This window comes from Oryx dammah, unplaced genomic scaffold (assembly GCF_014754425.2).
Source record: "Oryx dammah isolate SB20612 unplaced genomic scaffold, SCBI_Odam_1.1 HiC_scaffold_4, whole genome shotgun sequence".
In the NCBI taxonomy this organism is placed as follows: domain Eukaryota; kingdom Metazoa; phylum Chordata; class Mammalia; order Artiodactyla; family Bovidae; genus Oryx; species Oryx dammah.
Genome location: NW_024070188.1, coordinates 81,270,319 through 81,284,669, shown reverse-complemented (window position 1 = coordinate 81,284,669; position 14,351 = coordinate 81,270,319). Strand labels below are relative to the sequence as shown.

At 54.0% G+C, this 14,351-nt stretch overlaps 1 protein-coding gene across 1 annotated transcript in view; it reads right to left on the bottom strand.

The window, feature by feature from the left end:
- Window positions 1–14,351, bottom strand: part of SYNJ2 (synaptojanin 2) — a 102,436-nt gene that overhangs the window by 31,442 nt on the left and 56,643 nt on the right. Inside the window, exons 5-11 of the mRNA XM_040238896.1 lie at window positions 13,438–13,521; window positions 7,458–7,519; window positions 4,449–4,545; window positions 1,935–2,107; window positions 1,510–1,591; window positions 756–905; window positions 477–642 (exon numbers count right to left, since the gene is read on the bottom strand). Of these exons, the coding sequence (XP_040094830.1) occupies window positions 477–642; window positions 756–905; window positions 1,510–1,591; window positions 1,935–2,107; window positions 4,449–4,545; window positions 7,458–7,519; window positions 13,438–13,521 (814 nt within the window). The remainder of the gene's footprint in view (window positions 1–476; window positions 643–755; window positions 906–1,509; window positions 1,592–1,934; window positions 2,108–4,448; window positions 4,546–7,457; window positions 7,520–13,437; window positions 13,522–14,351) is intronic.

The window sequence follows — 14,351 nt, the reverse complement described above, 5'->3', positions numbered from 1 at the left end:
CCACGGCTGTAGCCCAAAGCTCCAGAGTTATCCCAGCCAGCCAGTGCCACACTGTCTACCCCACCCAGCCTTCCCTGTGAAAACCCCAATAATAACCGTGGCTTAAGCGCCCTTCTGCCTCCTGACCACCCTGGGGTTCTCTACGTGGCCTCACGCGGCATCTCCAAGACTTGTGAGCAAAATGAGTGCGTTCTCCTAAGCCTCTCCTCAGCCCCCGCTTGCAGCTGCACCTGGCCGAGTATCTCACATGAAACAAGGCAGCTGGTTGCTTAGATCAGCTGGTCAGACCATGAGACGGGCCAAGCTAGAGTCAAGGGTCAGGTTCTGAGCACAGAAGCTCGCTCAGGGGCTGCCTGCCGCCTGCCATCTAGGATTATGTGAGGGTGGGCAGGCTGGCTGGACCCGCCACACGCCCTCTGGATGGCAGGGCAGCCGGACACCCCCCATCCAGCTCAAGGCAAGCGGGAGCCCCTCACCCAGCAGGGCCGGGTTGTCCAGCAGCATCCTTCCCTTGTCTGCAGACTCCTCGCTGTAGACGTCCCCAACCAGCAGCAGCTTGATGGCCTCCTGCTTCACCCCGTCGAAGAAGTTGGACTGGATCGTGCGAGACACAGACCGGGCCCCGTCCTTCAGCTTGCCCACCTGCCGCCGGCCAGACGACGGACAGACAGACAGACAGACAGATAGCCGTGAGAGGGGCCCACGTGGGCCCCCGCCCATCCGCCCACCCACCACCCCCGGGGGCCTGGCCTTACCTTGGCCTTCCCCTCCAGGGCCCGGCTGCCCGTGAACATCTTGCTCAGGCTGTGCCCGTTCAGAGACCACATGGCCTTGAAGGACTCCACGAAGCGGTCAGCGATGGGCCTTGAGTTCAGCCCGAGGCTCTCGAGCTGCAGATGGAGGACCTGGGAGAGCCGGAGGGGCCAGCGGTCACCGACATGCCCCCGGAAGCTGCCCAGGGGACACCACCAGGCGCCACCCGCCGTGAGCTCCTACTCAGTGACTGCGGGGCTGACTCTGCTCTCTCAGAGGACAGGGCCCCCTCACAGCGGAGGATGGGGCCTCCCGCCAGGGCCCACTCGACTTCATCTAAACCACCCAGCCCTCCCCCAATACCCCCAGCAAGCAGGAGAGCCAAGGCTGGATGGCGGGCAGCACTGACCCCACGCCTCCTCCCAGCAGAGAGCCAGGGGAGGTCACCTGGGCAGCAGGCTGCAAACCCAGCCTCACCTCAGGCAGCCTTACTCCGCCTTTGTCCACAACAATCACTACAGCCTATCTTTACTCCAGGTGGCACCTGTGGGCCACCGTGTCTGGGGTGCCTTCCAAAGAGTGTGTGAAAGGCCCATCACGCCTCCAGCCACCTGATGCCTCAGGGAGACCCCTCTCTAGATGCCGGGCACATGGCTGTCCCCTCCCCACAGTGACCACAAGAGCCCACGAGGGTGCTGAGGCCCTCCCCCCCCCCCCCCGGCCCAGGGCAGGATAAAGATGGCCTGAGAGACAGACCTCGAGGGCGATGAAGCTTTGCACCGCGTTGGTTCGGTCCAGGCAGTCGAGACAGTTCATCCGCAAAGTGCCTTTCTGAAAACTTAGGAAACCAACGGATACGAGTTACAAATTGTGTTGGAAGAAGCCTGTGGGACTGCAGGCCCCCAAGGAAACTCATCAAGAGAGAACGCCTCACCTCCTGCCTGGTAGCCCACCCCTGCAGCTCAGAGTCACCGGCATGACGCAGACGAGCGGATCCTAAGCTGCCTGCCCGGCTCTGTCTTTCCCATAGAAACCTCAGTGGAAGTTCCCCAACAGGACACGCCACAGGTCTGCCCACCGGCTGAAGCAGGAGCAGCGAGGGTTGGGAGGTGCGTTCTCAGGAGTTGCCTGCCCCTTGGCCAGCCCATCCAGCGGGAGGAAAGGACACAGGTGAGACTCACCGTGGACTTACATTCTTGCCCCTGGTGAACACGTCAAACTCATCCCAGTGCAGCTTCAAGTGGGGCCGCAGGAGGTTCTCCAATTTCTCGAGCTTCCCGCCTTTGGCAAACTGATGGAAGTCAAAGTTGATCATAGGCGTGTCACCAGCGTGGCAGGAAGCCCAGAGCAGCTTCTGAAAGGGGACGGGAGACGGTGGCAGGAAATCTGACTGCTTAACCGCATCACTCGGCAGAGCCCGGGGGCTCAGCCTGAAGGGTTACGGTGAACCAGGTGGTTTACCAGCCCTGATTCAGAAAGGGGCAGCACAGAACACAACCCTGGGGACGAAACCACAAAGCGCGTCTCGCCTGCAGAAGGGCCGGAGGTCCACCTCGGATGGAAGACAGCCAGACTGTGGCTCTGTGGCTCTGCCCCGTGGCTCCTCGGGGCAGCCCTGGGTCCGGCAGGGACAGCACCTCCCACAGGGCTCTCTGGAGGGCGCCCGCAGGGAAGGACGGCTCTGTTCTGCAGGCCGTGCAGTGCCTGGTGCCCCAGGACCCAGGGCAGTGAAGCAGGTTGCAGAGCTCATAATCCAGCTCCCGTTGCCCTGGTAACCAGTCCCATCCCTACAAGCCAAGCCTCCAGGAAGATCTTCCAGGCCATCTGGGGTGGGGGAGGTCTGGCCCAGCAAAACCCCGGGGGAGACGGGGGCTCATGGCCTCCTGGGGCTTAGATCCGGCAGGTGAGCTGGACTGAAGGTGGGGCCAGAGGTGGGGAAGCACGCAGGTGGGTGCTGGGCAGAGGTCTGCCCTCCACACCAGGTACCCCAGCGCTCTCACCAGGCAGCCCTGGGGGCCAAGGATGACGCGCTGCCATCCCAGAGTGTGACTTCAGGTCAGACTTGTCCACCACGTGCCCAGCCAGAGTCTAGTGACTCTAAAGGGCTAGAAGGGCTTCGGGCGGTCTAGTCCCTACGACTCTGAGTGCCTGATCCCCATGGGCTAGATGCAAATCACACAACCACCAACATTAAGAAGGTCTCGCTCTGAGGTCATTAGCTGACCCAAAGTAGGCACGCTTGGCGGCTTCATGAGCTGCAGAAGTGCCTTGTCCCCTGTGGCCTGAGAGCCACAGGTCACAGGCCAGCTGCCAGTGCGTGGACCTCAGGGTGGTGGAGCCGACGGGCTGAGGGAGCTTCTTTGATGCGACTCCAGTGGGGACCGTGACCCAGGCTCTCCAGGTAGTGTCTGCCTCTCACCCCCTCCCTGCCCAGAAGCTTGGCCTCCTGCATTGGGCCCCAGGTCAGCTGTCATCATTTGACATTCTGGCCCAGGGGTCCACCAGCTGCTGGGGCAGCTAAGACTACCTTCTCCCCAAAATTGAGGCATAAAGGGGTAAAGATTCTTGAGGGGTTTTTTCCCCCTTCTTTTTTCTTAAAATAAGCTGCCAACACTGTTGCCAAGATGGATGGGAGGGGAGATACTTGTCAAGCTTGTTGCCCATAGCAACAAACCAAACAGGAAAAGCAGGTCTGGCCAAGTGAAACTGGCCACCAGAAAGTCTGCTCCAAGCATGGGGCTTCCCCAGTGGATTCAGCTTCCACTGGCCAGGGGCCAGGACCACAGGGGACACGCTTCCTGTGAAGTGAGGGCTGACTTCACACTCTCCATAAAGGGCTTCCCTGAGCTCTGAACAACCACAGGGTTTTTTTCTTTCCCATCCAGCAGGGGACACGGGCTGAAAGGACTGTGTAGGCCCACAGCCCACTCGTCCAGAGAAGACCAAATGCACACAGGGGCACTGGGAATAGGGAGAGATGCTTGGAGGTGGGGGGAGCCTTCTGCTCACGGTCCCTCCCTCATCCAGGGCTTCTCCCTGCATCTTTCCAGGGCTGGGAACATGTGCCAAAAGCCACTGGGAGTCCACAGGGAGCTGGGGACAGTGGGGGGGGAGGGCAGCCCAAACAAGGCTGGATAATGACTCGAAGGCTCCAAGTTCACAGGAGGAAATTATGTTAGGCTGCTTGCGTTAAACCCAGCAGGGGCTCTGAAGAGCTACTTAGGTACAAGTGTCCTGTGGGTGTTTGTGTGGACTTGCCAGGAGGTGCGGGCCAGTGGCTGGGACCGCCTGACGAGTGAGCAGGGGACCCCAGCTCCCTGAGGGGGTCAGGGATGCACGGGGTGGAGCCCAAACATACATGTATGCATGCATGTATGCATGCACACGTGTGTATGTTTGTCCAAGAGAGCTGGGGGAAAGGCCTGGCCGTGCTGAGTCCTCAATGACCCAGTGGGGAGAAAAGGCAGCTGGAGCTAGGAGATGCTCTGTTCTCATTCTGAGCAAATTCACCCAACCATGGCTTCACGAAAATTAAACTTCATTCGTCAGGAGCCCAGATCACTTAATGATGAAGCTCTGATGGAAAAAATGTCTCCCCAAAGATGGGGCGAGCAGGCCACTGTCTCCAGTCCCCAGGGAAGCCCACCCTGAGCAGGCCCCTCCCTCGGCCTCGCCCCGGGCAGGGGGCCAGTTACCTTAAAGGCTCTGTTGAGCACCTCCTCTCCGCCTCTGCTGCCCAGCAGGTTCACGACCACCTGTTTCCCGTATTGCTCCTTCAGAAGCACCATATGCCTGCAACAGAGCAGGGCAGTCTGTGATGCCCCGGCCCCTGGGACACACACTGACGACCACACCCTCGAGGGCACCAGCTGGGCACTAGCAGTCCAGAGTGAGCTGGCCCTAGGAAAGGCAGCAGCCGAGAGGAACAGCAGATCGGACTTCTGAACACGTGTGGTGTCAGACAAGGATACGCTGGACTTCTATACAGTACCCCCTTAAATCCAGAACTGCTAACCTGCCTCTCATGAAAAAGCCCCATAAGCGCAATGTGCATATCTCCAAAGTTAATCTATTTCACCTGGTACTTTCTCAAATCTAGAAAAACCAGTAGGGGAGCCATCAACCTCGGGGCCCAGTCTTTTCATCTAAGTGCTGCATTTCGTGATGTTTAACCTCAGCAAGAAGGTTATAAGAAAATTTCCATCTTTAGGAAAATTCTTTGCATATCAGAGACTATTACACATGTACTGCAATAGTAGGGGGAGACTCCAATATTTCTTACCACCAGCTATTGAAAAGTAACTATAATTTTAATAATGTTTAGTTCAGTTGCTCAGTCATGTCCAACTCTTTGTGACCCCATGAATCGCAGCACACCAGGCCTCCCTGTCCATCACCAACTCCCGGAGTTTACCCAAACTCATGTGCATCGAGCCGCTGATGCCATCCAGCCATCTCATCCTCTGTCATCCCCTTCTCCTCCTGCCCCCTATCCCTCCCAGCATCAGAGTCTTTTAAAATGAGTTAGCTCTTCGCATCAGGTAGCCAAAGTATTGGAGTTTCAGCTTCAACATCAGTCCCTCCGATGAACACCCAGGGCTGATCTCCTTTAGGATGGACTGGTTGGACTCTCAAGAGTCTTCTCCAACACCACAGTCCAAAAGCATCAATTCTTCGGTGCTCAGCTTTCTTCATAGTCCAACTCTCACATCCATACATGACCACAGGAAAAACCATAGCCTTGACTAGATGGACCTTTGTTGGCAAAGTAATGTCTCTGCTTTTGAATATGTTATCTAGGTTGGTCATAACTTTCCTTCCAAGGAGTAAGCGTCTTTTAATTTCATGGCTGCAATCACCATCTGCAGTGATTTCGGAGCCCAAAAACATAAAGTCTGACACTGTTTCCACTGTTTCCCCATCTATTTCCCATGAAGTGATGGGACCCAATGCCATGATCTTAGTTTTCTGAATGTTGAGCTTTAAGCCAACTTTTTCACTCTCCTCTTTCACTTTCATCAATGTTAGAATAGCTAAATGTAGCTTTTAAAAAAAATAAGGAAAAGACATAATGCAAAAAACAGACGTAAAACTGATTTAGTAATGCAATCTTCACGTCTGAAACTAGAAAAAAACTGGAAGACAACACAGGACAATGTTAAAAGTGGTGGAATTTTATGTGCTTTTAGATTCTTTTCTTCTTTAAACAGTTTTGCGTTTTCCCAGTGTCTACAATGTTTCTCTCATAAATGGAATATTTTAAAGTCAATTATCACAAAAGAACCATTTTGGCCCTGTAAGGGCGGCGGCGGGGGGTGGGGGGAGGACACAAAAAACCTGTCTTACTAGCTCTGAAGGACAACGCTGCAGAGAACAAGGATTTGAAAGTGGGCAGTCTATGCTGCTCTGCAGACGGTTGACGATTAGCCTGCCTGCTCTTCTGTAGATGGGCTTCTGCCTCCATGGGGAGGAATTCTCCCAGGGCCATGGTCCTAGCAACCCTGCCTTGTTGCAGTCCCTCCCCCGGGAAGATGCAGGGCTGGATCAGATGTAGGCGATCAAAGCCTCCCTGCAAGCTGGCAGGCTGCACCCTGTCCCTGGAGCCAGGCAGCCCCAGGGGGGCGGGTGCTGAAGAACAGGACATGCATGGCCTGGCTACTCCACGCTCTGTGGTTCCTCCTGCCCAGAGAAGGTGCGTCCTGGCCTGAGGTCTGACATGTGGAGTTGGAGCAGGGCCTGCTCAGGTGAGTAGTAATATGCCAAATGGGGGACACAGGTGGGATGGTGTTACCGATTTTAAGGTCAAGAAGAAGGCTGCAAGCAAATTTAAAGTCCAAATGAAGCTACAGGTAGCATGATTAGAACACTTAAAAAATTACTTTGAAAATTATAGCCATTAAGATCATTTTAAAATTAGCATTTAGAGTAAAAACAACATATATTTTAAGAAGCTAATAACTTTCAAGTAAAAATTACCAAGAGTTCAGGTTAGTGATGGCTTTTCTTAAGCTAGCTGAAAAATAGGAAGCACGCAATGATCCAATCAGTGTTTTTAAAAATTAACTATGTATGACCCAGAATTGAGAAGGGGACGACAGAGGATGAGATGGTTGGATGGCATTACCATCTCGACGGACACGAGTTTGAGTAAGCTTTGGGAGTTGGTGATGGACAGGGAAGCCCGGGGTGCTGTTGTCCATGGGGTCACAAAGAGTTGGATTCGACTGTGCGACTGAACTGAACCAGAATTTCTTCTAGAATGACACATAAAAACAGTGTGGGCGGGGAGGAAACTAACAGTGGGAATTGCGAGTTAGGGCACTTCTGCCTTTTCCCTTATACCTTTCTATACCATGACTTTGTAAAGCCTGGGAATATTTAACTTCAAAAACAAAAGGAAACTGGCTTAGAAATACCCTGTGGTTTAGATGATCTCTTATTAACTAGGACAAATAGATAAAAGCATCATTGCAGAAGGAATGGATAAAATAACTACAAAGTTTCACCTGAGCAATTTATTAAATGAACCTGCAGGGAAACCTGAGAGCAAGGGAAAAACTCCATTTTGTAAACTGCCTTTTGGCAGAAAGAACCAGACTGAAATTCAGATTCAGAGTGCACATTTGGGGTCTCCCCCTTCTGGCCACTCCCTGGCCCCCTGGCCCACTGTCTGATAGGAGGAAGGATGGATTTGACAGCCCTACCTGTCGAAGGCAGGGGCGCTGGCCTCCAGGCCTCTGCTGAGTCTCAGATGATGGGAGCCAACCTAAATCAAAGAGAGACGACGCTGGTGATTCCTCTGGCCCAGGAAGCAATCGCCTTCCCATTCGCCCTCCACCAGCCAGGCCAGAGCAGGAGCCCCACAGCCCCTCCGTGGTCTGTATACAGCTCAGGATGGCCAGACCCTGAACCTGAGTCCAGCTCTGCTGTGGCCCTATCCTAAGTGCCGCGTGGACCATGCTGGCTGGACTCGTCCACAGAAGACAGACCACGAGACCCATGTTGGATCCACAAACCCTTCCATGGGGCTGAGATGCGGCCCAGCCAACCAGAAGAGAGAAACCAGCCTCCAGCCTCTTCTGCGAGGCCAGGAACCTTGACTGCCCCTCAAATCTGAGCTGTCATAACTACCCACAAATGAATCTGCCTTACTGTCTAGAACTACTTACTTCACACCGGCAGCTTAAAACGCAAACTTGAAACTACGCGTTGTTATTGGCTGAGGGCCTCTGCCGCTGGACAAATCGAGGACAACCTGACACGGAAGAGTGTTAAGGATAGTGGTGGATTATAACCTGATGAGGACAGGAATCCAGGAATCTCTACAGAGGCGAGCTGGCTGGCTGGCTGGATGAGCGGGTGGACAGATGGATGTGGGCAGGTGGATGGGGCAGTGGCCACCTGGTGAGATGGCTAGCTGGGTGGGGAACTGGGATGGGGAGAAGGGAGGGTTTTTACAGGAAATACCAACCAATAAACACAGAGAGAGTGATGGCAAATCATCGCCTTATAACCATCCCGGGAAAAAACTGTTCAGCAAAAATCATCCATTGACCGTACATCTTAAGGGAGCTTGACGAGGAGCAGGATATTTGCACGGTCGCAAAGTGTCCCCGTAAATCCCTTCTTGGTTGAAAAGTAAGACATATTAAGTGGAGAAACTGAAGAACACCAAGGGACACTGTGGGCTCCCAGATGGGACGGACTCTCTGAGGACGTGGTCCGTGGGCAGAAGCGGGCCTGGGATGCTCTTTGGAAGGTCACCCTTCCTCTGTCACCTGGACAACCCTTTAGTCCGGCTGCCCGAGGCCTCATGTCTGGCCTCCCCATGCTGGGCCCTGCCTCTGCCCTTGCCTGGCTCAGACACTGACCTGCAGCTCTCCTCTCCGTGTTGGGTCAGAGCCTCAGGGAGCAGCTTCGGGCAGGGCTGGAATGAAACCACTGCTGGCCCCACAGACAGGAACTGACCTCACTGCTTTTTTAAGTCTCCCTCCTCCTCCTTCACCCACTCTCCTCCCCCAGCCAGCTGGACGCGTGACCAACCACCTCCTTTTGGTCCCTAAAGCCAGAGGTGCAATCCTAAATGCTCCAGGCTGAGCCTGAGGAAGTGGCTGGAAGAATATTGCCTGGCTGGGTGGACATGGAGTCTCCACCAGCTCCTGAGAGGGTCCCAGAGCCACAAAGGGCGTCTCCGAACATCTCCCCGCCCCTCCCCTAGTTAAAGATGCCAACCCCTCTGGCCTGGATCCTTGCCATCGTCCTACCTGGTGGCTTTACCTTGATCTTCACAAGCCATGGTGTGTCCCAGCTCCACGGCTAAGCCGTTGGCTTTAAATCAGCCATGATGGGAGTATTTATACCACAAAAATGGGCAAAGGCAACAACCCCAAACTTCTCCCTCCTGGCCCCAGAAAAACTGGTTTACCACCATAACCTTGAGTGGTTCCCACGCCTTCTGCACACTGGAGCCATCTAAGCATCTTCAAAACAGCATGCATGGCTGCTCCTGCCCGGGGTGATAAAACTGGGATACCACGTGCCCTGAACACCAGGAATTTTATGAGTTGCCCAGTAGTTTTAACGTGCAGCAGTTTGGGCACCACTGGGGCAAAATTCAAACTTCTCAGTGTAATGTACAAGGCCCACACTCATCAGGACCTCGCTGGCTTCTCCAGCCACACCTCTCACCATGAGCCTGTCCCCCAGGCCGAGCTGGAGGTGGCCGAGCCAGCACGGCTCCTAAATATGGTCTGATGCAGGGGTTGCAGCATCTTGTCGTGGTCCTCTCTGCCTTCCTGGCCAGGGTGATCCCACCCCACCCCTCCCGGGTCAGTTCAGACGCCCACCCCCGCAGCACAGGGACCTCAGCCGCCCTCTCCCCTGGCTCTGCTCATACCACACCATCACGACCTGTCCCCTCCTCCCAGAGGGCAGGGGCAACCTGTGATGCCAGGTGTCTGAACGTACCAGACGTGTGGTGAGAGCCTGTAGGATGGATAAACGGCTTCCCCGGGGGCGTGTATGAGGGCTGGGTGGTGGAAGAGCCCGGAGACTGGTCCTCTCGCTGCACATGAACTCAGAGAGGTGAGGACACTGTCTCTACACCACACAGCATCCTCGCGGGGACTCAGTGTGAAACTCCTACTCGACCCCCAGGGCGCAAAGAGCCACGCCTCTCCTAATGCAACTTGGGCTTTTTTCTCTGCCTATGTGCTCAGTCGCGTCTGACTCTTTGTGACCCTATGAACTGTAGCCCGCCAGGCTCCTCCATCCATGGGATTTCCCAGGCAAGAATACAGGTAGTGGGTCGCCGTTTCTTCCAGAGGATCTACCCAACCCAGGGACTGAACCTGCGTCTCCTGTATCGGCGGGCTGATTCTTTACCAGAGCCACCTGGGAAGCCCTTTTGTCTCTTAGATGCTACATTTTATGTTATGAATAACATTAACAACTACCATTTTTCATACTTTTTAGATTCTAGATACTGTACTGAATTCTAATACATTTTATGATATTCAATCCTCTCCATAACCCTATGAAACTGGTACAGTCAACTCCATTTTACGGAAGCGTAAATTAAGGCTTAGCAAGTAAGAGTTTCTCCACTTTTTTTTTTTTTTTTTTTGAGATAAAAACTTCTCAGCAGTATATGGTTCCTGCGTAGGAACCAGAACCTGAACTGGAACCCAGGTCCCTATAACATCAGAGCCTGTGCTTTGAACCACACAATAAGCTGTCTTGTTTCTCTCTGTGATGTTGCTGGTGAGCCCAGGAGCTCTGTGCGAGGCCCGTGGTCTGCACTGCGTGCACCACGTCATGCTGGCTTCAGCTCACATCCATTTTAAGCATTTTTTCCTCCTCATCCCAACCTCGTCATTATTTCTAAAACTGCTGCAGTATGATCCACCTCACATCGTCTTTGGAACAAAGGAAGGTACAGCCACCCAACTGAGCACACACAGGGCTGCATAGCCCGGAGCTCAGTGAACAGGCTTTGATGGAGAGGAGGTGGACGTGGGCAAGGTGGGAGCCGCAGAGGGGAGCGGTCTTCTCCACCCTCCTTGGCTGAGCCACAGGAAGCTTCAAAACACAGACCTGACCCACCTGGGCAAGACCTGTCTGTGTGTGCATCTTACAGGGAAGAAGACGCGAAAGCACAAGAGCAGCAAAGTCTTCAAACGAACCCTTTATAAAAACATCACTAAACAGACTGGACTGGAAGAGCAACTAGCTTTCGATGTGGCTCTTTATAAACGGCACAGCCTGCTGACACGACAAAGATGAACTGTGAAAGGAACGTCGTTGCTAGAAACGCAGTCGGGACCCAGGAGTTTGCAATGAAGGTCCTGGGCCTGTGAAAACGTGTAGACAAATCACTATCCACAGACCTCTCTGCACACCCCCATACCCACCCACCCTCCACCGCCCCGCAACCAGGGCTCATCTGCTCTCTGGGGCAAGTGTAAGAGGCTGCAACATTGCAACTTAAAATGCAAGCTATTCATCCCCCAATCTTTACACTGTTCATCTAACCTAAGTGAAGATGGAGTGAGAGTTTTTCAAAATGGAAAAAAACCACCAGGACTGATCATCAGACTTGCTACTGATAGTCCAGGTAGGGGGTTTGAGAGCTAACCCCCTCCAAAGAGGACCTCATCTGCCTTTGATGTGGAATAATATTTAGAGAGTAAACACAGGTATCAAACCCAAAGGTTAGCAAAAGATTCATGAACACTGAAGTCTTTTGAAACTTATTTTGAAGAAACCACGAAGGCTTTGAAGGAGCCTTAACAATCGTCATGAGTCCAAGAGGTGCTATAGCTGCAGAAAAGTGAACCAGCCAAGGTCCACAGATGCACGGTCGCTCCATGGCAGGGTAAGGCTGCGTCTACAGCATCTGCGGGTTCATCGTGAAGACCGAAATTAAAGAAGGGAATGACAAGCTTTGCTTTCAGAAGAGGGAGACCAGAGCATGGAGAGAGTCCTAGAAACAAGACAGAGATGATGAAGGAGGGTCCTCGAGAAGATGAAGTGGGAAAAGGGGGACTGTGAAGGTCTGAGGACGCAGACTTCGTGTGGCACGGCCCCTGCAGAGGCAGACTGTGCAAGGCAAGGAGAAACTAGCTAATGATAAAAATAGTGATGGTGGAGCCGTCCTGAATCATGACCTCAAGCCTGGAAGAGGAACCCCAAACTGGGTGAGAGGCTAAAACAGATGAATTCCAAAGGGTCCTTCCCACATTGTAAGATGCTCTCATAACCGCCCCCACCCCCGCCCAGGAAAACTCCACATCTAAAGAAAATTAAACTTCAAAACCCCTTTTAGAATGTCTAAAATAGGTAAATTATAGAGACAAGAAATAGATGAGCGGTTGCTGAGGCCTCGGGTAGGGCTGGAGGGGATGAGGAGTGACCATTGATGGGCGCAGGGTTTCTTGGTGGTGAAGAATGTGTTCTAAAATTAGACCATGGCGATGGTTACACAACTCTGTAAATGGACTAAAACCCAGAGAATTGTACAGTTCACAGGCTTCTCTAGGTTTCTCTGTGTAAATTATATCTCAGCTGAGCTGTTTAAAAACACAGCTCTCTTGGGACAGGCTCCAGAGAACACTCCATCCGTTCCCGGAAGTGCCTCTCTCTGCAGCCACTTAATGCCACCAGCTGCCGCAGGCGTCTTAGGCATTCCTTTCTGTTGGAGAAACTGAACGTTCTCAGAGCTTTTTCCATAGAACTCAGAGCCCACGTAAGACATTCGCCCACCTGTCTCCCCAAAGGGCGGACATGCTTCCTTTCCACGGCTGCCAACTGCGTGAGGACAAGGTGCCCACAGCTGAGGCCAGGTCAGGTCAAGGGCGGTGAGACCCGCGTGTCAATGGCTCCCAAGGATCTGGCAGGTGGCCCTGGGCCTCGAGCCCTCAGGAAGAAGGGCCAAAGTGATGGAAGCCGGGCACAGGGGTCTTGTGAGGGCACCTACGTCCCCTCTGGCCAGGGAGGAAGGCCCAAGGGGACGCGGCCGAGACCCTCCTGGGCAGGAACACACTCAGTGGGGCTGCGTGCTGTTCGGCTGACAACAAACGTGTACTTGGCCTCATACCCTGAACACTTCCCAGGAGACAGAAGGCCAAACAGCCCTGGCACCGGCCAGAGCCCCGTGTGGGACGGCGAGGGGTATTTTTAGAAATCACGAGAAACCGGTGTGCGGTTCTCAGGTGGCCTAGCAACAGGCACCTTCAAACACCAGACCTGCTGCACGGCCACTGGGGCCCCCAAGACCTTTCAAAGCTTTCCAGGAGGGTCACAGGTCTCAAAAGACATCAGAGGCCACATTTTCAACCCACCAAACTGGGGTCTGAGCAAAGGGAACTGCAATCACACAAGGTGGTCCACTTACCCACAGAGACCTCCCGCCTCACCAGTGTCATCGGGGAGCTCGAGGTGGGAAAATCACACAACACGTGTGTCTCTGTGTACAACACCACACACACGTGCAACACTCACATACACATGTGCACAGTCACGCATACGTGCGCACACACTGACAGCTCAGCTCCATCCAGCTGGGCTGGGGAGAAAGACCTGAAACTGTGCCAGGAAAGAAACCTGATGAAAAGAAGCAACCCACACCGGTGTGCAAGAGCAGGTGGACAAGGACACGCCCAGACAGGCTTCCTGATCACTTACCTGAAGCCCTGGCTGCTCCCAAAACAGCGGAACGGAGCCTCGGATCTGGACAAAAGAGGACACGCCATCATCCATGTAAATCGTCTGCACCGCAGGGAGACAGAAAGGGAGAGGTATTCTTTAATGAAAGCGAACGTTCCGGGGCCGGGTAACGGGATCTGGCTGCTGAGACCTGATACCAGCCAGAGTGAAGGCGGCCGCGGGCTGGGGCGCCCTCTGCCCCTCACCCTGCCTGGCCCGCTCCCTGCCCTGAAGGCCAGCAGCTCACGGGCCTGCTGGCCAACCCCAGCCTCCGAGGACGGACAGGAATTCCCACAACCTGACCCACCTTCCCCGAAAAGCCCCACAGTCCCCTCCCCACCAGCTTCAGCAACAGAAGCAGATGGGCTCTGGGACTTAACTAAGACCTTCCTGGAAGCCCTCGACTGTCAGCCAGTCAGCCGGCCAAGTACCAGGCACCCCTGGAAAAGGACCAGAGGAAGTGAAAGGGACCCGCGGTGGCGCAAAGCCCAGCTGGCAGCACCTGACCGCGCTCCAGACTCGACCTGACCTCACAGTCGGTCCCGGCCCCACACCGCTGTGTGCCTAACCGTGTCACGGAGTACACACACACACACACACACACACAGACACACACACACTCCTTCCGCAACCTTACACACACACACACCTTCTACAAGCTTACACACACACACATCTTCCGACACACACACACCTTCCACACACACACACCTTCCACAAGCTTACACACATACACACACCTTCCACAAGCTTACACACATACACACACCCTTCCACACACACACACCTTCCACAAGCTTACACACATACACACACCCACACACCTTCCACAAGTTTACACACACACACACCTTCCACACACACAGACCTTCCACAAGTTTACACACACACAC